At 44.0% G+C, this 25,518-nt stretch overlaps 1 protein-coding gene across 4 annotated transcripts in view; it reads left to right on the plus strand.

The window, feature by feature from the left end:
* The window catches only part of Casr (calcium-sensing receptor), a 75,242-nt gene that overhangs the window by 36,858 nt on the left and 12,866 nt on the right, over nucleotides 1-25,518 (plus strand). For all 4 annotated transcript variants that reach the window (XM_063270272.1, NM_016996.2, NM_001309638.1 and 1 more), the window contains exons 2-4: nucleotides 9,234-9,659; nucleotides 12,281-12,587; nucleotides 16,693-17,577. In XM_063270272.1, coding sequence (XP_063126342.1) covers nucleotides 9,475-9,659; nucleotides 12,281-12,587; nucleotides 16,693-17,577 — 1,377 coding nt within the window. In that variant the 5' untranslated portion in view covers nucleotides 9,234-9,474. The remainder of the gene's footprint in view (nucleotides 1-9,233; nucleotides 9,660-12,280; nucleotides 12,588-16,692; nucleotides 17,578-25,518) is intronic.

Consider the following 25,518-nt stretch of genomic DNA (forward strand, 5'->3'; position numbering starts at 1 on the left):
ATCTGGAGAGGGCAGCTAATAAGTCTATAAATATTTCCTGAGGGGCAGAAATGTTCCTTTAAAACAGGGAACAACAATCAAAATGAATTTAACCAAGAGGCATGCTTCCTCAAACATAAAGCCAAACTCAGTTTTACTGGTTGCAGTGTGGTTATATTTAGAGATGAAAACACCAACAAAGATTCCAAAAGAACTTCTCAAAAAGGCATACAAATGCACGGTGAGGAGGACCTGAGTGACAAGGACTTGGGAAGTGGTTGGCCACATTGCGACATCATCGGGAATAGGTATATGCATGCCCGGAGATTAGCCAGGCTGTTCCTCTCAGACGGAGGTCAGTTAAACACATGACATCCGTGACTGTTAGCATGCCATAAAAGATGGTTGAAAAGCCTATAGGAGAGTAATAGAAATTTCTAGAAAAAATTATGAAATAATTTAAAGTTTCTGGAAATCAAGTCCCTCGAGTTGCTCGGCTTGGAACAAGGAGAATGATTTGATTCTGCCTCTACAAGAAGTGAGCCTTTTGTCTCTGTTGTTTCACTGCAGTGGTGACCAAGCCAGGGAAACAACCTTTAAAAGACACATGGTTTGCAGTTAACTGTTCAGGCAATCTTTTATCTGTTGTTACAAACTTTCAAACACATGTAAGATGTACTTTGAATCTGTTCCTGGAGTCCTTGAAATTTTGCAAAAAAGTTAATAGCGTTTATGTTTCATAGAGGTGGTATGTGGAAGTGATGCTTGAAAAATCTCAAATGCCCTTTAGAAAAAACACGAGTGGGTGGACAGTCACACAGTGGGACATTATACAGCGATCAAAGTCATGTCTTAGAGGGGAAGCTTGCAGGGGAGTCTTATGAAGTGTCAGAAGATGGTGCACAATATGGTTTGATTTTATAAAGTTTAAAATAATTACAATGCTCACATAATCACAATATAGAATATAAAAAGAAGGCGAATAAATTAAAAGGAAATCTAGAGGAAAGTGGGCAGTGAAAGATAATCCGATAGTGTAACCTGCAGTCCAATTAGAATGGAAAGGAATCCCACACTCAGTGAATTTACGCTGCAACTGTAGAGAATTTCTTTTAAGACCCAAACCAACATTTTAAAGAAATTCTGTACTGACAAATTTTGGCCGGGTGGGGATTTCATAGTGACATCCCCATTGACTCAGCAGAAAATGCTCTCTCTTTGATCCCTAAACCTGGGTGTCGTGAGTCCCAACTCCTAATTCGGGTGGGATTGGCCACTGTGATTTTTGACCCCATAAACCAGTTCCCAGAAAGATAGATAAGCTGCCTGTGTCTCTTCTGCCTGTAAACTTTTACATCTTAGATTGACAATGTGACAAGACACTCTGTTTAAATCTGTTCCTTCAGCTGATGAGGCCAGGATGGCTCCTGTGTCCCCTGCCTGCTAATGACACACAGGTTTCACCCGGTGATTCTTCCCCTTGCCCTCGGCAACACGCTCGATTTGCACCGTGATTTGTATTGATGTCTCTATCACTGTGCATAAAAAGGAAAGATTTAATGAGGCATGGAAATGGAGGTCTAATACGGCTGGAAGAGCCATTGGGTTTGTTGTGGTTTTTTTGTTGTTGTTTGGTTGGGTTTGGGTTGGGTTGAGTCCTAGTAAACTCCAGAGTGTACCTTTCAATTTCTGTCTTAATGAGAATTGGGTCAGAAATCCAGTTTGCAACTTCTTAGCAGGCAAAACAAAGAGCAACTGAGGAGTTTGTGGTACCTGTAAAATACTTTGGGCCATTTAAAAAACAAAAACAAAACAAACCCTAGTAACTCCATGAATCACCCAGTTTCTGAAGGCCCTTGCCTGGGTATAAACACAAGGTACAGACAAACTGAACCCAGGACCTCTGTGTGCCCTGCATCCCACACCCCCAAGAGCTAATGATGCAATACCCAGGAATTTTGCAAATTGGTTGTCATTCTATTAGCAGCTTGAAACTGCTCACAATGGGTCTACTGCACACACCACAGGGATCCTGACAGCTGACTACCATGAGGAATATTTAGCTTAAATTGTATTTTTAATTTAATAGGTCTGCAGGATCTTTTATGTCTACCCCCCCTCCCATTTTTTATTTCCTCTCCTTCAGACACCTAGTTGTCTAGGACATTACTCCATGTGGATCCTGCACAAGGTGCAAGTGGGTAGGAGAAGGGCTCCTCGTGCAGGGCCTGTTGAAAGCAACAAAGGCACTCGTGGGGAGGAGGTGGAAGCCAGAATCTACCCTTGAAATGATGGAAGAGTATGCTGAAATATTCACCCATCCCCCTCCCTCCGGGACTGCCCTTTTGGATCTCATAGCTGGCATTCACGGAACATGCGGCACTCACCAAGAGGGAGATGTGTCTCATATAAAATTTGTTCAGAGAGCCCAGGAGGATCTCAGATTCTGGGATTTTAGATTTTCCACCAGGTCAACCCCTCCAAGTCCACGTTTTACAGCATTGTACAGGGAGGCAAATATCTGGGTACAAGAGGTAACAATCTCTTCTGCCAGGGCCTTTTGGAGGTAAATTTACCCAGTAGCAGAGAGCAGGCATCAGTTCCTAGACTTGTTTTACCCAGGTGGTGGCAAGTGTTGGGACAGCAGACTGAATCCATATGCCATCTGGGGTGTCAGGGACCCCTGTGGTTTGGAAAGGCAATCCCATGATGCAATTCCTCAAAGGAATAAGACTGTGTAAGACTGGGAGGTTTGTCATATTTGTGAAGACACATCTTGGGTATCTCTGCAGTCCTGTGGGTGTGCACACAGCCATCGGCAGCTGTCACTTGGGCATGAAGTGAAGCAGGACAAGAGAAAAGACTTCCTAAAGCTTGGCCTATGCCCCCAGTACCTCACCCAGTTCTACCTGGAGACTAGCCAACGGCAGGGTCCATGAAGCAATCCCCCATTACACTGTCTACTCTCAAAATCCAGCGGAGTGTTTTAGCCATGACTTTCCATATCTCTCACCTTCCATTGCTGTCTTTTTCTGTTTCCTCGAGAGCCTCATGAGCTCCTCACATAGCATTTGTGTTTTGGGCACACTAAGTGTGGATGTGCACACAACAGTCATACATGGGCCCCCTGCACCTTGAGCTACCTCTGCCTGTCAGAACTCTCCTACAGTTGAGCCAATGCTTGCCAGCACCCTGGCCTATTCCTCTCCTTCATTGGCTTCATCTGGCTTCTCTCCATGGTGCTCCTCATCCTGGGATGCCCCTCCCCAATCCTGTTCATCCATCTCCCTCCTCATCTCCCTCCAGTCCCCAGCTCAGTTGGTTTTTTATCATGCTCCTGTCCTTGCATTTTTTCCAACTCAATTAAGCCATTACCAGAGCTAAATGAGGCGTGGGCTCTCCAAAAATCACACCTGTTGTCAGGGAGACTTGGGGGAGGGGAGGGCAGAACCTCTACAGCTGGCCAGCGGACAAGCCCGACTGGAGGAGGTGGCAGAGTGTGACCAGGCAGTTTGTGCTGCCTACAGTGCTGAAAGAGGCCCTCATTGTAAACAAGAGATGTCCCACCTTGAAATAAGAAATGGAGCCTGACCTAGGACTGGGGACAGTCGTGTTGATGGGGGATGGTCACATAGATGATGGCAGATAGGCTGTCCTTCCCTGATTCTTAGACAAGTGTGTACAGAACCCCTCACCATGGATGCATCCTCAGCGAGACTGGGGAAAGCTGTAACCAGAGCCAGGTACACGAGTTTGCTGATCATGGCTCAAACTCTCCCAGTTTCTTTTCCCTGTTCATCCTCATTAAAGCATGCACAACTCTCACCTTTCCGCAACAGTGGTTCAAACCCCACAGTCTGTGACAAAGAGGGCAAAGATTACTCTACAATCAACCGAAGAGAAATCTGTGTGCTCAGTCTACCGAGACAGGTGATCTTCATTGGAAATCAATTTGGCTTCGTAAACATTTCTTTTTTCCATTTTCTTTCATGGCCAATCTAGAAATATTGTTCCTACAACGCAGAAATTGAGAGATCATAATTTTTGAGCTTACCATGTCCTGAATATACATTCAGGCTTTGTGTTTGGAAGATCTGTACCTGGGTTGTCTCTAGGTGGACAAAGTCACTTAGCTAGAGAATTACATGGTTCCAAGAATCATTGAAGCCAGAGGCAGATAAGGGAGGATTTTAGTTTAGTGAAAACCGAAAGTCAAAATGTTGATTACTAATCTGTCTTTATCCTCTGGCATATTGATCTGAACTGTGGATCTTAGACCAGACAAAGACCTCCTACATTTTTGCACAAAGACAAGTTCAACTGATAGATTTTTTTCTTTTTTCTTTTTTTTTTTTAAGTATCCATTTAGCTTCAGTTCCTTGTTCAAAGCTGTAGATTCAACTGGGATCATGAAGAAGCCCCACCCACAGGAATCTTGAGGTCAAGTGTGGTGACTATTTCTCTATTCCTTCTGCAAACTGCCCAACCAGACCTGGTCTGTACCAGTCACTCTTTAACAAATATGTGTGTGTTATCTACTAAATTCCAGATGTGATGCTTGGTGGTACTTTGTGGTAGGTTTCAATAATGAGGAAGATACGGGCCCTGCCCCGAGATGCATTCAAAAACGTGACCCAGTTCATCCCCATAGCCCTGTCTGCTCACATCTACTTGGTAATGCTCGAATCTCTTGGGTAAGGAACTCAATGAGAAATCACCTATCTATACCGAAACATCCTTCACAACATCCTCATGATGGCGAAATCCTTCTAACTACGGGACCAGCTGCTTCCGATATGTGTCTGCCAGAATAGAGAAAAAACAAATATTAACATTGGCTTTGTATGTGGTGCTTTTTGGAGGAAGGCAAACAGGATTGATTTAAATGGAATAAACTTAGTGTATGGATCACAAATGAGTTGGTGACTCAGGACAGGTCCTGTTAGGAGTAACTGGTTAAGAAAAAAATACTGGAAAATCCTGGCTTAAACAAGTAGGAAATGTGTTCCCCATGGCATGATGGTTGGGATAGTTCAGTAGTGAGTTTCCAATCCATGAGATTCCTAACCCACAGAACCATAATTCCCTACAGTGTTCCTCCTGGTTCCAGCTGAGCCTCAACTGCCACATACACCTCCATTCAGCAGGGCAAAGGAAGCAGACGCAGGGGTGACAGGCTGGCTCTCCTCAGCAGATTTCTTAGAAGCCGCCATAGGACTCCACCCTAAATCCTGTGGGCTGGGACATAATACATAAATAGATGGCATCAGAAACGAGGGAGGGGGGAGCAAGAGAGACTTTATTTTAGCCACTTTCCAGCTAACAATGTATTTGCTGTGGCGTTAAATGAGGGATGATACAAGATGCAAATACTAAAACTAAAGCCTGAATAGACGGCTGAATGAAGAATGAATAGATGGCTCAGTGGTTAAGGGCACTTCCTACTCTGAGTTCAGTTCCTGGCAGCTACAGTGGGTAACTCATAGCTGTCTGTAATTCTTGCTCCAAGGGATCTGATGCCCTCTTCTGTCCTCCCCAGATCCTCTCCCTCCCTCTCTCTGTCTCTGTCTCTCTGTCTCCCTGTCTCTCTGTCTCTCTCTCTTACACACACACACACACACACACACACACACACACACACACACACACTTTGTCTTTTAAAAATACAAAATGTTGTTATAAATTATTTACAAACTTTTACAGTTTCATTGCTACAAGCCGAATAAGCCAAAGTCACAGCCATGAGTACCCAAAATTAAGCAGATGAACTTGGTCCTGCCCTCATTGTCATGTGGTGTGGGAACAAGGGCTAGAGAGGAAAGAAGGAAGCTCTAGCAGGGAACAGCAGCAGACAGGAGAAGGCAGAGGGAAGGATGAGTTCAGCATTGCAGAGGTGGGGCTCCATGTGAGAGGAGATGGAGGAGAGGATGTAGGACTGAAAGTAAATCAGTCACTCGTCATGACCCATAAGGGCTGCACAGAGCCTACATTAGGCTGGCAGCCTCCACTGCTGCTGCAAACTGACCCCCTGTCTTCCATAACTTCTTGCCACGAGTTTTCTGTGGAGTGGATTATTGAGTTAGTAAACTTCCCTTAGGAGCTAATCTGTCACTGGAAAACCTTAAGAGGTCTTAGTGATTCCAGCCGGCCACAGTGTTCTCACTTCTACCTAATTCAGGGCACAAGACTCCTTATAATTCTGAGTTCTTGAGGCGGTCTTAATTCAAATGCCAGCCTTTTCACTTCAGTGAGCCTCGCATACAGAGAGCCTATTTCTCGCCTACAAAGTGAACTAGGTGTTACCTTCTTTGTCAAATCATTGCCCGGTTTAGAGTTGACTGGAGTTTGCGGGAGCTGATAAAACACCTTATCAACACAGAAGGCTCTGTCTCTTTCCAAACACTCTCTCTTCCTAGGTATCCATTTAACAAATGGTTAGCATTTGCTGTTCTAGACATTGTGCTAAGGACAGAGCCTTAGTTATGGTTAGATTTAGTCTGAAGAAAGAAAGTTCAGTTTTCTGTAAGGCATCTCGTTTGTCTCTACGTTGAGGTAAACGCTGAAGCTCTCTACGGGAACTACTGTTACCACCCACCGGCCTTGGACTCCTAAGGACAGAATTGTATATGATTATTTGTATGCTTGGCCTCTTGATCCTACCAGGCCTCTGTAAACTTTTATATCAAACTGTACAGACAAGCATGAATGTCAGATCCATATGTTGAGGTCAAATATCCAAAACTAAGATTGGAGTCCAAAAACCAGAGTGATCATGAATGTTTGGACATTTCTGGAATGAATTTCATGGAAGTTCGTCATCTCTGATTTCTCTTCCCATGTGAAGTCCAGTGATATTGGCTAAAATGACTGTCGGATTCTCTCAGGAGGCCAGTGAGTGGAAGTTCAGTAGGGCTAAGGACAGAGTTCAAAGCCAACAGCAATCTAGAAAGCAACTAGTCAGAGGTACAGCTAGAAAGGGTTTCTCCACGCCCTAGGCTGCCTCTTCACTCCAGTTCCTTTGCTGTGTAGAGATCCCATTACTCTACTGGTGGTGCTATCTGAGTGACTGGAGTCCCAGTCACAAAGTTCTTGTCTGTGCACGGGGCCTTAACAGTGTTTTCTGGGCCTTTTTCTCTATCAGTTTAAGAGTATTAGGTCCAAGCTTAGGTCTTTGGTCTATTTGCAGTCAAGTTTTGTACAGGGTGAGAAATACTGAAGTAGTTCCGTCTTGTGTGTGGACTATCCAGTTTGGCCAGCACTATGTGATGAAAAAAAAACCCTGTCTTTCCCCCAACATGTACTTTTGACATCATTGTTAAAAAATTAATAACTAGACTTCAAAATATTGGACACCAAAGAATCAATAAGTAGGTTAATGAAGTGAACTGACAGTTCTCAAGGGATGAAATACAAATAGTCAATGATCATATAATAATTTGTCAACATCGCTGGCTATCGGAGAAGTACCTATGAAAGCTACACTGAAGGCCTATCTCGCTCCAGAACAACAGGCATCAAGAAAACAAGGAACAGCAAGTATTAGCAAGGATGTGAAAACAGTGCCTTTGTAGAGGGGGTGGGGCTGCAGAATGGTCCCGCCTCTATGGAAATCAGAGTAAAGTTTCCTCAAAGAACTAAGAATAATTTTGCCATACGGCTCAGCTCTACCACTCCTGGGGATTTACCCCCAAAGACCCCAAACCATCATATCACGCAAGTACCTGCACATCAGCACTGCAGCAGTGTCCCCAAGACTAAGGCATGGGGACAACCTCAGTGTACAACCACAAAGGGGTGGACGTAGAAATGTGGTTCATATAAACAGTGGAATTATCTCAGCCACAAAAAGGATAAAGTGAGGGGTATGTGTGAAGAGATGGCTCAGCAGTTTGGAGTGCCTCCTGATCTTGCAGAGGACCTGAGTTTTTGGTAGCAAGCTCCCTAGTTGGGCAGCTCACGCTGCTTTTTATCCTAGCTCCAGGGAATTCAAAGTCCAATTTCTGGCCTTTTTGGGCACACATTCACACACACACACACACACACACACACACAGACATAGACATACACCACATACACTCACACAGACTCACACAGATACATACACACCACATATACTCACTACACACCACACACAAAAACACACACACAGACACAAACAGACATAAATACCACATACAGTCACACACACACCATATACACTCACACACATATACACCATATACACATATACCACATACATTCACACATACACACAAACACATACCACATATATTCACACACCACAAACACATACCACATACACTCACACACCACAAACACACACCACATATGCACATGCACACACAAACACCACACACACACACACACACACACACACACACACACACGCATGCACACACGCACGCACACCACATACACTCATCAGCTTAAAATTTTAAAATCCTTTTAAAGAAAAGAAAAAAAGAATTGTACAGACAGGTATGCATGACAGATCGGTATGTTGAGGCAGGGGGCAGGGGGCTGTTCAGGGGCAGTGTTTGCCACTGTGCACATATTAAGATCAAAGGACAAGGTCTAAGAGTCCATTCTCTCCTTCAGGAATTGAACTCAGATCCTCAGGTCATCAGCTTGTGTAGCAAGCACTTCTTCTCAAAGAGCCACCTTGTTAGCCCTTGTCAAAATTTCCAAGATCCCTCGAACTCAATTGCATGGCCCACCATTGAAGATGCTACGTTTCCGACGAACTGTTCTAAAAGCCTTGTAGACCGTTACATTACAAACTGGAAATCCAGACCTTCACTAAAAGGGGAGGGGGCTCTCAAAATAAATGAAAAAGGGAGTCATCTTTTCTGACATTTCTGCTTGGTTTGGAGTCAGATTTAAACGTAAATGAAGTTGGTTCTGTGTTTTCTGTAGGAGTATATGGGTAAATCATTTGTATGTTACCTGAAGGGGCTGCTACTTCTAGGACACTTCCATTCACGATCCATGCTATGGGTGGTTTACAGTCAGCAGCGACAGAGAAGGCTGGGCTTATCGATGGCCTCTTTAGAAGGTGGCCTCTCAGGCTTGCATACGGTCCTTCTGCAGTACATGATGTTTTCCATTTCTTACATGTAGTACTGTAAGATTGTGACCTGAAGCCATACTTCTCGATCCTGAGCCTCTCTAAATGGAAACTCCAAGCTACCTCTGTCATCGTACTGAAATGAAACACAGGCTTAGCTGAATCCACTTCCTCTCTTTTCTTTTAGAAAACATCTCGGGCAGCCTCTACATGATGTCACTTCTCAGGACTCGAGGACCAGCCACCCTACACCTCTACTACAGAGAAGGCAGAAATGGAGACCCAAAGGCCATCACTCCTGCTCTGTCACTAACCACTCTGTAATCATGTCTCCCCACCAGAAGGTGTGAACCGCACCAGGGCCGTGGAGTTCTCGGGCTCCCAATCCACTGACACCTTTACCTGTCCCCTGAAGAGAAGGCAACGCTATGGCATCGTACAGCTGCTGTTTGGCCCTCTTGGCTCTTGCCTGGCACTCCTCTGCCTATGGGCCTGACCAGCGAGCCCAAAAGAAGGGGGACATTATCCTAGGAGGTCTCTTTCCTATCCATTTTGGAGTAGCAGCCAAAGATCAAGATCTGAAGTCAAGACCAGAGTCTGTGGAGTGCATTAGGTAAGGCAAGGCTGATTCGAGGGTATCTCTATTTCTGGATGGTAGAGAAAAAGCTGCGTGGGACCCAAAGAGGCACTAAAAACCTTTTCTCTTGTTTTCAAAACAACTGGTTATCGTGCTGAGGATTACTGATGCCTCCTTTCCTTTCCCTGAAGAAAACACCAGGTATAGAAAACACCAGGCCTGTCAAGGGCCAGTAATTTGGTAGCCAGAGCATGGCTGTTCATGTAATATCAGCAACTGGCAGTGGTGTCACTCAATTCAAGACCAAGAGGGAGTCGAGTTGAACAGGGTGGTACATCCTGCAACTGCAACATGGACGCAGGAGGATTGAGAGTTACAGGTTATACACCAAGACCCCGTCTCAGTAGTAGGGCCTTGTCTCAAAACAGAAACAGATAATAAACAAACAAGCAAACAAACAAACAAACAAATAAGGCTGGAAATTTAGCCTAGTGTGCAGCTCTTCCTAGAATGCACGTGTGTTCAATTCTCAATGCTGCAATATTGATTTATTTATCCAGTCACCAATTAATTAATTAAGCAAGTATGGACAGTTCATTTTAGCTCATAAACTTCTGTAGTACATTTATTTCTCTTTGACCTATGTGCTCTAGAGACCCATGGGTCTTGGTTGCTGTGTCCTTTCTACTGTTGTTCATCTTTTATAAAGATATTTAGAGTTGAAAAAAGCAGGATGATGGCCTCTAAGACCCAAGCAAGCACTTTCTAAATGCAGCCCACTTTATTTTGAAACTATTTCTCTTCAATGTCTTTCACATAAGAAGCTAAACCCCTTCCTGTGCCCTACTCCCCGACACTATCCACATCTGACTCTGTCACACACAGAGATCATACCTGGCACAGATGGGACATCACAAAATACTTAGGGATCCAGGGGCCTCTCAGGACATTGGAAGGCGACTAAATGTCCCTCCAAATCTTTTCTTCTCCGAGCCAATAGTCTCAGTTTTCTTATCAGTTCCTGTCCTGTGTGACTTTTAACCCCTCACCATTCTACTAGTCCCCCGCCTGAGGCTCCCTCCTTGATCTTGACCCCTTTAGAACATGGCATCCAGCCACAGGCAGCTCCATAGCAGGATGTGAACAGCCACCTTGCTTAGACAGGAGAGAGCTCAGAGGCCATGCACTCACCTCACATATGGCTCAGTTTCGCAGAGAGTGTCGCTTCCCCGCCGCAGCCCGAAGCTTCTAGAAAGGACCCATCCTTAGCCTTGTTAACTGGAAAGGGAAAAGTGAAGGTCAACATTATCTCAACAAAACTGGATTTCTGTTCATGGCATAAGGACAGCCAGGGATGTTTTTTCTCATGAGTATGGAAAAAAACTATCTGTAGGATTGCATCAAAATGACTGTGTCTTCATATGGTCCACATAGACAAATGCTGCCCATGTTGCTCCTTATGGAACAGCCTTGTGAAGGAACAAAATGCTTGCCCTGAAAATGTGTTAACAATAGCAGAAACAGTTTAGCAGGAGTTTTATAAAAAATAACGTTTGATTAATTTTTTAAAAATAATCTAGCATCTCCTAATAAGGTTACAAGTTTGAAACAAGTGACTAAGTGTTAAAAGAAACATAAGGTGATATGGAAATTTTTACATCCAAGGTTAGACCAAGAACTCTGGAAACCTGACCATACGGTAGAATACAATGTGTCCTGTCACTGAGTTCACTTTGGACTCCGAACCCAGAGGAGGCGAAGGATTTCTGGCGGGGCACTCCGATTTGCTGAGTCAGCAATCTATCCAGGCTTCACCCTCCCAAGCCAGGGAGAAAGGAAACTGACACTATGCTTTTGTTGATTTATTTGATTTCTTTTCTTTTCTTTTACTTAAAATAATGTTCTCTAAAAAATAGCAATGGCCATTTTTTAAAAGCAAAAATTATAAATGAGCCCAACACAGAATTTTAAAGGCATCTCCTACCCCTTCTGTTCGCAGTTCTTTAAATACTTAATATTTATCGACTAAAGGATCATTTCACTTTCTGCTTTAACCTCCAGGAATGTCACAGTGTAAATTTGTGACAAATCTGCACATCTGAGGTTATTTTTAGGTTCCCACATAGTAATATCCTCATCTATTTACAGTCCCCTGGTGCTTTTTTTGGCCGGGGGGAAGGGGGGTGTTAGAGGACTTGCTATGTAGCCCAGGACTGGCCTCAAACTCACAACCTTCCCACTGCAGCCTGACAATTATACAGCACAGAGGCAGGCATCACTGACCCCAGCCATGCCTTACGCCCACACCTTCACACCTTCACACCTTCACAGAATACTTACTACACTTTCACATCAGCTACTGCCATGTTCATGCTAGAGAATGCAGCTATAAATTATTGAACTAAATACCGGTAATAGTCATTTATATTATTGTTCCCTAATACAACGGGAATGCACTGTGCTGGGATTTTACCTGTCTATCTCATAACATCTTTAAAGGCAGCCTAATAGGAGTGTATTGTTCCTGGTACACGGAGGACCTCGGACCTCGGAGGGTACATCCCAAAACTGAAGGGGAACAGAGCCAAGGTTCAAGCCCAACGCTGACAGTCCTTACTCCAACACAGTCTCCCACCATGTCTATGTCTTTCTTCCAGGTATAACTTCCGTGGATTCCGATGGTTACAAGCCATGATATTCGCCATAGAGGAGATAAACAGCAGCCCCTCCCTTCTTCCCAACATGACACTGGGATATAGGATATTTGACACCTGTAACACCGTCTCCAAGGCGCTGGAAGCCACCTTGAGTTTTGTTGCCCAGAACAAAATCGATTCTTTGAACCTGGACGAGTTCTGCAACTGCTCTGAGCACATCCCTTCGACCATTGCCGTGGTGGGAGCCACCGGCTCCGGTGTCTCCACGGCGGTAGCCAACCTGCTGGGACTTTTCTACATCCCCCAGGTAACACTGCTTTCCTTCCTAAGACTTACTTTTATCACTTTAAATTATGTGCACAAATGCAGGTGCCTTCAGAGACCCGACGTGTCAGATCTTCCGGAGCTGGAGTTACAGGTGGTTGTGAGCCACCCAACACGGGTCCTGGGAATCGAACTCAGGTTGTCTGAAAGAACAGCTCAACCATTTAACCTCTGAGCTGTCCCCCCACCTAAGTGGCAGTTCCTTAGATGGGCACCACACTCAGGGAGCAGGAGAAACAGGTTTGAAGAGTTGCAAGCTGGCAGTGTCCCCCGAGGCTTTTCGTAGACGCAAAGGTAGTTGGGCACTGTATCAGGAGCACGGGGGTCTCTGAGACTTAGACCTTTACTGTTCTTCCAATATCCGTTTCGACATAACTCTCATGGATATGATTGGATCTTTTTTTTCTCACTGTTATTTCCCATGTTGCTCCTTTGGTAACTGGACTTCTATTTTTACCAAAAGGAAGACGATTCTGGGGCCATTCAGATAAAAAAAAATACCTGCCCCTAATTCTTTTTCCTCAAAGTTTCTTCTTCCCTATTGTTAGCTTATGTTCAAGGGGAAATAAAGCTTGCTTCCCCATAATGCAGGAGCTTAACCATGGTGTCATGCATTCTGAGATGGAGCATACCCTAATATCCCCCAACAAATATTGACAGAGTGTATATGAACCATCTCCATCCTACAGGGACTCAGCCCAGGCGGGTGCATTTTCAAATACTAATCATTCACCAAACCAAGTCTTTTATAAGCATCGATTCAAAGTTGCGTTCCACTTCCCGGACACCAAACAACAATAAACTCTAAATGCCATTTTATTACCTGATTTCCCCCTTTAGCACTACGGCCTATCAAGTCAACCTTTAATTAATAACTACAGATCCATTATATGTCACTTGTCAGAGTGAAATTTGCAAGTAGATTAATGTCTGTGGATAAGAAAATAGAATCGGCTCGGTTGTGGTATAGCCTTCAGTTGTAAATTAGAGGATCAGATTTCAAAATTTTTCAGTGTTTAATATTTGAAACAATATTCAAAATTCATATGACTGAGTTCCCATGTCTCTTGTTGCAAGGAGTCTGCTTTCTTTGCTGAGAACCTTAATCCTTTTGCAGACTCGTAACATCAGAAGCATTTACACTTCCAGGGAGTAAAGATGTACCACGTAGGAAACCCCTGGCTCTGCCATGTTTGTACCAAAATGCTCTGACCCAGGGAGCATTAGTCAATGTGCTGGGCGTGTCTAAATCTGGCAGACTGTGAAACTATTTTAAAAATCACCATGAAGGTAAGTTCTCAGCCCAGTGGTAGAAGATGGGGATGACGTCAGGTAAAGAACGAGAAGGGAGAGCTTCACTTCTGCATGGCTGAAGGACAAGAAAAATATGATTGATTAAAGTGGTAAGGAGGCTGCAGTTGGCCGGGTGTGGAGGTTGGTACTCACCCCTTTAATCCCGGCAGGTGGAGCTCTACATCATGAGTTCTGGGCTGGCTACCTATAAAGTGATACTTTGTCTCCACTTACCTTCAGATGGTGCATTTAAAATAATGCTGCAGCGTATGCCCACCAGATTTAAACACACAGCAGCGCACATAAAGAAACTCTGTCTCAAATAATAATAATTAAAAATAATAATGATGATGATGGGAGGAGGAGGAGGAAAAGGGGGAGGATGATGGTGATGATTATTAGTCAATTTTCAGCAGGAGTTCTTTTCCGTGGCTTCACGTTAGAATCACGGAGGGAGCTGCTTGGGCCCACCCTGCAGAGCTCATCGCCTAACAGGCTAGGATGCAGCCTATCAGGAACTTCCAACCTTCTCCAGTGAATCGCACTGCAGGGTTGGAAAACACTGCTCTGAGGTTAGGGCCACAGGCCTACCCCCATTACTTATATGTCAATCACGCCCCCAAGTGGATGTAATAGATGGAAGAAACTGGCCAGATGTTGTCTGAATTTTCCATGTGTGTTGCTTTTCCTTCTGTCAGGGAAAGTTTGATGTGTTTTTGAAGGCTTTCTGTTTTGGGAGGACATGGAGTGACATATACTTGACTTTATAGGTTGTCTTTTGAAAACAGGTCAAGTATTACATTACATACATTAATAGACTATACCCAGGAGAGACAGTATGAGCTTTAATTTGTATCCTTTTATGAACATTTTTGGTCCGTTTTTCAACAGTAAATGAAAAAATGAGCAATTATGGGCAAATGTCAGAGAAAATCCCTAACTCTGAAGCTAGTTTCTTTTTCTTCTTCTTTTTTTTCTTTTTTAAAGATCTACAAACAAAACTTTTGAAAATTAATAATATAGATATGGCTAGGACATCTGTCACTCCATTGACCGCCATGGTTGATTGAGTTGATCTGGCCGGCTAGGCAGGTGTCCCCTTCCTCCCCAACCACTCCAGGTACATTTTTCCTGAAGCTGCTCACATGGTCGACTTCCCAGACAGTCGAGTAACTGTGCTCCCCTGCTAGGACCCCCAAACGGGCTCTCAGAAATTAATAACACGTACATAAATCACTTCATCTATTCACCTAGATCCTGGATGTCTATGGAAGCAGGAGGGGATTATTCAGATTAAAAAAAATAGTTGTCACTTTCATATTATGGCTTCTAAGATCAAAGCCCTTATCAGAGTGGTTGCCTTTGGCAAATTTGATTAGTCTTTCATAGCCCAGTGTCTTGGATATTTTTCATGTTAAGACTCTAAATCAATGCAAAGGATGCCTGTTGGAAATGCTTAGTTTAAAAGATTGCCCACACGAAGCTAGTTATTCCCATTAGTAAGAAGTGTACTCAAAGCACCCCTGTTAATCTCTTCAGCTTGTTTTCTGAAGAAGTTCAAGGGTGTCTTGGGGAACTAGAGAACGGCGGCTGTTAAAGGCTACTTCACTTCCCAGAAGGACTCTACTAAGAGTTGTTCATCAGAAGAAATGCTCTGATAACTCGGGACTCCATAGCTGGTGAACTGTGGTGACTCCCGGGGGTGCTATCAGGGGCCCAACCAGGGTGTTGATTCTCTGACCGTTTCAGGCATTAGGTGGGGCTTGGGGAGAAGAGAGCTTGAGCATTCCTGCTAGGGTAGTCAGCTCGCCCATTGCCCATCTCCTGGGCCGTGATATTTCTCTAAACAGTGATCTCTGAACATCAGAAACTTTCTGTCTCTGATGGACACCCATGTGCAAATGTAGAGCTGGTATAGGGCAAAGTGGGTGCCTATCAACAAACACACCTCCTCCAGGCCCCCTTTCCGCCTCTAGCGTATCTCTGAGACTCACATCAGAGTCTGGACAAGTTATCTTAGTCATCATCTGCAAAGAAAGGGGATTTGGGTGATAGTGGAAGCTCTGAGAAGCCGGGAGAAGAAAAGGTGTTTTTTCTGGTGATATTTAGTGAGGATTGTTATTCTTTATTGAACTGTGGGACAGCTGAGTCTACAATGACTTAATTGAGCCTAAAAGCTAAGCCGCTCTGGGGATTTACCGTAATTGGTGTTCTTTTTATGCAAGAGCGGGGAAAGTAGGAGAGGAATGCTGGGAAATGGGAAGAGAAAAATGATCAGAGTTGGAGGAAGGACCTCCTTGGGGATCCCCTGAAGAGCCTGAAGTTTATAACTATAGGAAAACTGACTCTCCCAGACGTTGGATTCTGGACAAAGCATTCATAACAGTAAGCAGGAGACTATAATGTTCAGATCGGAACTTGGGCCCAACAGACAAAACGTTGCGAGCACATGGATCTAGAATAACCAAAGAGGCACTTCAAAGGAAGCTAGCAGGTACAAGACTCCTTTAGAGAGAAGCCTATTCCACTATGAAGGGGTTAAATCTATTGCTAGTAGCACTTTAGAAAGCATGGTCATGAAGAATCATGCACTGGGAATCCGGAAGTTCCCCGAATAAACTAACTGGTGCTTGGGGTTTCGTGTTGGGGTGGAACGGAACTGCCTGATTTTTCTCACACCTCCATCCTGCCCCCATTGAATAAGTGACATTTTATAAGTGACATTACATTAGTCCTTGAGATCGGCCTGTCACATCACTCCCACTCACTCATTCTAAGTTCTTGGTTCTTCCCAGGTGAGCTACGCCTCCTCCAGCAGGCTCCTCAGCAATAAGAACCAGTACAAATCCTTCCTCCGCACCATTCCCAATGACGAACACCAGGCAACCGCGATGGCCGACATCATCGAGTACTTCCGCTGGAACTGGGTGGGCACAATTGCAGCTGATGACGACTATGGCAGACCTGGCATTGAGAAGTTCCGAGAGGAAGCCGAAGAGAGGGATATCTGCATTGATTTTAGCGAGCTCATCTCCCAGTACTCTGACGAGGAAGAGATCCAGCAGGTGGTCGAAGTGATCCAAAACTCTACGGCCAAGGTCATTGTCGTTTTCTCCAGCGGCCCGGACCTAGAACCTCTCATCAAGGAGATTGTGCGGCGTAACATCACAGGCAGGATCTGGCTGGCTAGCGAGGCCTGGGCCAGTTCCTCGCTGATTGCTATGCCTGAGTATTTCCATGTAGTCGGGGGCACCATTGGGTTCGGTCTGAAGGCTGGGCAGATTCCAGGCTTCCGAGAATTCCTACAGAAAGTTCATCCTAGGAAGTCTGTCCACAATGGTTTTGCCAAAGAGTTTTGGGAAGAAACTTTTAATTGCCACCTCCAAGAAGGCGCAAAAGGACCTTTACCTGTGGACACCTTCGTGAGAAGTCACGAAGAAGGTGGCAACAGGTTACTCAATAGCTCTACTGCCTTCCGACCCCTCTGCACAGGGGATGAGAACATCAACAGTGTGGAGACCCCTTACATGGATTACGAACATTTACGGATATCCTACAATGTGTACTTAGCCGTCTACTCCATTGCGCATGCCCTACAAGATATATACACCTGCTTACCCGGAAGAGGGCTTTTCACCAACGGGTCCTGTGCAGACATCAAGAAGGTTGAGGCCTGGCAGGTAAGTCTCTCACTTAGCTAGTAGTTCTCTGTGTAGTAAAGCAGAACCAAGGTGGCAGAGCAAAGAAACATAATGACTACATTATTTACTTTTGTGGCACTGTGACCCAAAGTACCTGAGAGACCAACTGAAAGGAAGATTTATTGAGACTCATTGTTTCCAAGGGTCTAGTCTATGGGACATTTGGTCCCATGTGCTTGGTAATGACATCATTGCCATAACAGTATGTAGCAGGAGAGGACTGTTGTCTTCTTGGCCAACCAGGAAGCAGAGGCAAGGACTAGCTCCTCCTCCTCCCCTTCCTCCTCCTCCCCACCCTCCTCCTCCTCTTTCCTTCCTCCTCCTTTCCCTCTTCCTCCCCTTCTTTTTCCTTTCCCTCCTACCCTTCCTCCTCCTCTTCCTTCTCCTCTCCTCCCTCCTCTCCTTCTTCTTTTCCCTCCTCCCCTTCCTCCTCCTCTTCTTCCCCTCTTCCTCTTAATCCTCTTCCTCCCCTTCCTCCTCCCCTCCCTCCTCCTCCTCCTCCTCCTCCTTCTTTCCCTTCTTCCTTTCTATCAGGGCCCTCAGGCAGGGGGATGGTGCCAGCATCAGTCTTTCTTCCTCAGCTATTTCTCTCTGAAGGCACATTCCTGGTCACACCCTCCATCTCCTGGGTGATCAGTTAAGAAAATGAAGATTAGCCATCCAAGTGATTACAAAAATTGCAGTATCAAAATGATAGCAAAGTAGGACTTTGAATTCATGAAACCTTTTCAAACATCCGAGAAGCCGACTGCCACAAAACTGATGGTGTTTGATTACCTGTCACTGGGAAGCTTCAGCTCAACCATCGATTAGTCCGACGTCCAGAACACCTAATAACGCATTGCTCCTAAAAGTCCTCAGGTGTCTGGGGACCGGTTTAGTGTGGCTTGAGTAACATTCAAGTTAAAGATATTTTCCCTTGTGAATAACCAGCATTTGTCCAATACCTATAGCATTCCGTATGCTTACAGGGAGGAAAGTGGTACTGTGTGCAGACACCAAGTTCGCCATATGTCGTTCTTCCTGTACTGGACTGTCTAGCTAGTCAGCTAAGCACAGACTTGGGACATAAGCATACGAAAGGCATTCCAAGCCAAGACAGTAAATGTTTCAAAGGGAAACACTAGCCATAACTACAAAAAAATAAAATAAAATCAGGACTTAAGAGAAGGTCTTAGTTATTTAGGTGTCCTGGAGTTTTTAATTATACACAGAAGTGACATCACTGTGTTTGTCATCTCATGAATTTCTGAAGGGAACAACCAAGTGTGGATTATATCCTATGTGGCTGCTTGTGTCTTGCATGTCACCTCTGGTTTTTCAATCAGATTCTGTTTTATACCTTTTGTATGTCTTTCTCAGCTCCAGAATGTAGCAGAGAAACTGCATAAAACATGGAATGAGGTTTCCCTTGATTCCGAATCACATGGCCTAGTTTCACTATCCCCTTTCTAAACTGTGACCTTAGGCAAGCCAAGACTCCAAGTGACAGCCTCTTCCCTTGTAACATGGACCTTACGTCTAACTGGCTGTCCACACGAGTTTCTTTTTAAAATGAAACGAGATATGAAAACAAGTTGTGAACTTGCAAGCTATAAACAAATATGTGGCTATCGCGGTGATAATTTGTGTGTGAATATATGTGCATGTATGGGTGTGGGCATATGTGTCACATGCATGCAGACATCAGCAATCAACTCTTGGGTTCCTCCCTCAGTAGCTCTTCACCTAATTTTTGAGATGAGGCTTCTCACTAAACCTGGAGCTTATTGATGGTCAGTGAGCTTCCTGTCTCTGTCTCTTCCTCCTTCCCTCCAATACTATGACCACAGAGATGTACTGTCATGTCTGACCTTTTACGTAAGTGCTGGAAACTGAACCCAGGTCTTCATGCAAGTATTTTAATGGCTGAGCTATTTTTGACAGCCCTTATGGTGTGGTATCCTCCTAATATACTCATAATCAACCAGCAAAACAACTTTGTATACAGTTTCCCATGTCACAAACCTTTCAGGGAAAGATACTAAGAAACAAAAGGCATGTAACTTATGAGTGTTAAAGTAGCAACTCCCATGCACATCTAAGGAGTAACTGTCTGGGCTCATAAAACAAGTCAGGACTCACAGGTTCCCAGCCCTCCTTGAATGAATGGGAAAGTCTTCCTCAGACACCACTGCCAACAGAAGTTTCTAACCTCTGTGGGGTGCCCAAACCTCCTCTTTACATCGAACTGCTACCAAAAGCATTAAGCTACAATGAAGACCTCGGGAGACATGGTCCAGTTGTAAAATTTTAAGTAAGACAAACCAAACAATAATATCTGGGTGGTAAATATGTCTTCATAGCTGTAGCCCATGGAAGGAAGACCTCGGCTCTTGGAAAATGCTATTGGAGCAGGGTAGGGTTAAGGGAAAAGAAGTGTTCCTTGGGAAACTTGGCTTTCCAGTAACTCTTCTCCCAGACTAGGAAGTAAGATGGCCCAGGCTAAGTTTGAGTCAGGGGAGGGACTATAGTTATGATTCAAGCTTATTAGTAATGTAATAGAAAACCCAAGCCAAATTGACTTGTGCAAAGAGGGGGAAAGGAAATTTTGTGGCTAGTGTTCCCACCACAGGTGACTCCATCTCTGTCTTTCTGTTCCTTATTCCCCAGTGTCACTGTTTGCAGCCTCTGCAGTAACTTTAAGTTCAAAAAGTTTAAGAAGGAGAGGTGAGCGGGGACTACAAAATGGCTCTTGGGAGTACTGAGAATTGAATGGCATGGGCACTACCTAACACATCTTCCGTGATTACTACAGTCTCCACTGAGGCCTTGTCCAGCCTCTCTAAGATCTTGACCATGTCTCTCGCTATCCGATGCACCAGCAAGTAGTGACATCATTATGAGAATCTATATGGGCAGAAGCCTGACATCTACATGCAGTCTCATCCAAGAATTAGCTTGCAGCCTGGTGTCTGCCAGCTCAAACTCTGCTTCTAAGCCACTTGCCCGGCACCATCTTTCAAATCATGTATCAATTTTGGGTGTGGAAATCTTGTTAGCTGTCGGCATGGTATCTTTGCCCTTCATCTCTTCGAGTCTATGTACCATCAAAGGAAGACCTGTGTTCCATGAAAGGTACACCTAAGGAACATCATGTTTTACTTCTAAGCACTATCCGCCATGAACTTTTCCTTTCTGTCAAAATTCAGTCTCTCCTGGAAATCTTTTCCAGTCAGACTCTCATGTACTTCCAGCCTCTTAATTTTTCTTCCTCATTTTTGATGGCTCCCTGCCAAGCATAAGCTTCTTTGGTTGATGGAAAGTCCTACCTGTGCGTGGACCATTTTTGGCTTCTTGGCTCTGGCTAAATTCTACTGCCTTTTAGAAGGTATGCAGATAGGGGCTTCCTACTTGTGCCTACAATGCACACATTAGCTCTAGAGTCCTGTGTGGGAATACCCTAAAAGACCACAAGATGGAAATATCGCCACACAAAAGAAAGTGGAATTCTCAGAACTTGCGTGCATTTACCTTTCTCTGAGAAATGCACTGGGGATCCTGCTATGTCTTCATCTCCGCCCTGCCTCCTGATCTAATCATTCTTTTTACTCCCACCACTTCACAAAGAAATCAAAGAAGCAACACATCGTACCAGTGTACCATCTAAAGAAGAACTTCACATGTCCTTTCACAGTGGATTTATCATTTTCTTTTGAGAATTCTGAAAACAGAAGAATGCCTTCTCTGGGAGAAATACTTAAATGCTTTTTTTTGCTGTTTTAATTGCTTTTTATCGACACGCATTCATTGCACATAGCGATGAGCTTCGTAGAGACATTTTCATTCAAGTATGTCATGTATCTTGACCACATTCTCCCTCTCTTACGTTCCCCTTTCTCCCCTCTTCTGATCCCCATTGTTTCCCAGACAGTCTCACTTCTGTTTTCTAGATGAGATTTATATATCTGTATAAAATCTACGATCCACAGAGAAGAAAAAAAAAACATCAAAACATGTGATATTTGTCTGGCTGATTTTGCCTAATACAATCTTCTTTGTTTCTATCCATTTTTTCAGCTAATGACATAATTTCATTCTTAGATATGGCTGATTCAAACTCCACGGCAACCACACCAGGAGTCATATGTGGTTCTTCTTTCAGCTTTCTGGGGAAATCCATACTGGCAGTCATGGTGGCTAGTCTAATTTACATTCTCACCAGGACAGAGGTTCCCTTTTCCCCACATCCTTACTAGTTTATAGCTCAGTGGGAAAGAACTTACCTAGCAGTCATGAGGTTTGTGGATTCAAATCCCAGTGCCATTAAAAAAAATAGATATCTTTGTGTGTGCCAAGAATAATCAATGTAAAGATTCTCTGTCATTTTTTGCTCTTAAGTATGAAATGATTTTCGCCTCTTTTTCCCCATTATGTGACTTAAAGGCAAAGTATTATGAAGAATGTAAAGTGCTCTGATATAAAACTTACAAGCCCACATGCTAAAAGAACCATTAAGGATGCTTAAAGAGATGGGTTTAGGGCTGGAGGGATGGCTCAGTGTTTATAAACACTGGTTGTTCTTCCAGAGAACCAGGGTTCAATTCCCAGAACCCATGTAGCTCTCAACTGTCTCTAATTCCAGTTCCAGAGAATTCAGTGCCCTCTTCTTGCCTCTGCACATGGTGCACAAACATGCATTCAGACAAAACATCCATACACATTAATTTAATCCATTGATTATTTAAAAAGAGAAATGGGGCTTAGAAGGGTGTAGAGATGACTCCCCAATTTATGAGCATTGACTGCTCTTAGAGAGGACTCAGATTCTATCCTAGCGCCCACATGGTGACTAAGAGGAAATACATAAGTGGTTTGACATTTTACTTTAACTCCAGTCCCAGCGGATGCTTCGATGTCTTTTAGCTTCGGCTAACACCAAGCGTGCATGTGGTATAAAAACCATCCATGAAGGCTAAATACCCATAAACATAGAATAAAATAATAATTTCTAAAAATATTTAAAGAATAATATTTAGTAAGCAAAAAACGGGTTGGCACTGGACAAGACACAAATTTTGACTAAAATACATTTCTCACTCACATGACTGAGGAGGAAAGACTGTAATACCATCCAGGTGAGAATTTAAAGGAAGGAAGGAAATGGGAAATGTCGTCCAAGATGGTGCTGAAGAACAGGTAGGGTTTGTGAATATGGAGATATGTCTGTATGGGGAAATGCTGGTGCAAAAGTAAATACAGACTAATGGATGAGTCACAGAAACATTAGCTTTATAAAGGGATGGAGGTGTGGAGGAAGAAGAATACAATCTTCTGGTTCCATTTGCACAGTGTTCTATTCTACCTCTAATGACACATCAGTGGGGTCCTGGCTCTGAGGATCTGAAGGTTGGTTGGTGTCTTAGGTAGGATTTCCATTCTTGTGGAGAGAAACCATGACCAAGGCAACTCTTACAAAGAAAAACATTTAATTAGAGCTTATGTCTTAGTCAGGGTTTCACTACTGTGAACAGACACCATGACCAATGCAACTCATATAAGGACAACATTTAATTGGGGCTGGCTTACAGGTTCAGAGGTTTAGTCCATCGTAATCAAGGTGGAAGCAGGCAGCATCCAGGCAGGCATGAGGCAGGCAGAGCTGAGAGTTCTACATCTTCATCTGAAGATTGCTAGTGAAAGACTGACTTCCAAGCAGCTAGGACTAGGATATTATAGCCCATGCCCATGGTGACACACGTACTCCAACAAGGCCACACCTCCTAATGGTACCACTTCCTGGCTTAAGTATATACAAACCATCACAACTTGCTTACAGTTTCAGAGGTTCAGTCCATTATTATCAGGGTGAGAAGCAAGGCAGCATGCAGGCAGACATGGTGCTGGAGACAGGACTGAGAGTTCTACATCTTGATCTGAAAGTAGAAGAATTAGATTGTGTTTCATACTGGGTGGAGCTTGAGTGTAGAGATCTCAAAGCCCACCCCTACAGCAATATACTTCCTGGAACAAGGCCACACCTTCTCCAACAAAGCCACACCTTCTAATAGCGCTACTCACCATGGGCCAAGCATTCAAACACATGAGAGTCTATTGTGGCCATTCCTATTCAAACCACCATAGCCAGAGAGCAGCAGCAGGAAGCCTCGGGCGTAGGGTGATGGCAGTGAGTGATGTTTAGATAAAACTCAGAGTTTACACTTATGTGGGTGTACTTGTCTTACACAAAGCATTTCTCAGCAAGGTGGACCAAGATTTTTAAATCTTAAAGATAGACAAGTATAAATCACATTTGAAGAGCAAGATATCATTCACTTCAGACTTCTTTTTCCAGCTATGGCCTTCCATAATCCTCCATCCCACTTTTATTTTATCTTATATTTAAAGTTTTTTTTTTAATTTTGTGTGCATGAGTGTTTTGCCTGAACAGCTGTCTATGTACTACATCCATCCCTGGTGCTCAAGGAGGCTGGAAAAGGGCATCAAATTCCCTGGAGTGAAGGAGCCACCACGTGGGTGCTGGGGATTGAACCCAGGTTCTCTGTAAGAGCAACAGGTGTTCTTAATGATTAAGCCATTTCTCTAGGCTCCCACCATCCCATTTTTAAACTTTCTTCTCAGCCTAAGTTTCATACTAGTTAAGCTGTTGAACTAGAGACAGATAGTCTGATGACGTGTCTAATCTGACTTCTACACACAAGCAAGTGGTGATGTAAATTGGCTGATGTAAATCGATAGACTATCCCTCCCGACTGCACCATTCTCAGTCCACCTAATAGTTTTTTGACCTTAGGCAGCCACTTAATGCCCTATTCTCCACTTTCCTGACCTGAGAAACAATCAGGTGATATGCACCGAGATCTCGAGGTGTCTATACCACCAAATCTATACCAAATTAATGTTCAATAAACAGTGTTCTTGAGTACTCTTATCTTGTGGATGGGGAAAAGACCCAAGGTGACTTACTTTCCAAAGTCATGTATCTACCTAGTAAGAAAGTCCATGCCCAGATGATCTGTGCCTTGTCAAGGACAGTGTTACCTCTGAAAGAGCTATGTACGTCCCTCTCTACACACATCTTTTAGATCTTGAGAGGCTGCTGACCCAAAGATGGGTTCCTAGGGAAGACACTAGTGTAATGTTGAACTCAGGTACCTCTTCTCAGAGTTGAGTTCATACATGCACTTTCTACAGGGAGAAAACATGGTGTGGGGGAAGTTGCATGTGAATATGACTGACCACGTAACGTTATAACCAACATCTCTTTATCTGTAGCAAATACTATTATATCTCATCTTCAGAACAGCCTTTGTGTTCCTACTTGTGAAATAAACAAGTAAATAAAGGAAGAGACTTGGCCACAGATATATACTGAAAGAAAACAGAACTTTCATGGATGATAAGACAGTGTATGGATAGATGAGGGAGAAGGCCTGTGGCCTCAGAGAAGTGGTCACGTCCCCACTGTGGTACTGGTATTCTACATGGTAGAGACCATTATGGACCACTGTTGACTGAGCATCTCTTGTGTGTGGGTAGACGAGAAATCTGGGGCTGGTCTTTGGCAGTTTGTATACCCATAGGTATGTGAAGGCAGTCAGTGACAGCACCAGATAGGCAGCAGCTCTTTCTTCCTCATTGTATGTCAGTGAAGCAAAAGGCAGGAATGGGGGGAATATTGTGATACAGATATTGAGAGTACAACAAGGGGCTGAAGAGATGGCACAGTGGAAAGGCACACTTGATATGCAAGTATCAGGACAGGACCTGAGTTTGGCCTACGCAACCCGTGTGCCATCACTCCAGAGCTGAAGCAGAACTAGAGGATTACTAGGGATGGCTGGCCAGCAGCCTAGTTCCACTTTGGTGGGAGATCCTTTCTCCCATTGAAACCAGATGTCCTTTTGGCTCTGGCATGTG

Source organism: Rattus norvegicus, chromosome 11, assembly GCF_036323735.1.
Source record: "Rattus norvegicus strain BN/NHsdMcwi chromosome 11, GRCr8, whole genome shotgun sequence".
Taxonomy (NCBI): Eukaryota; Metazoa; Chordata; class Mammalia; order Rodentia; family Muridae; genus Rattus; species Rattus norvegicus.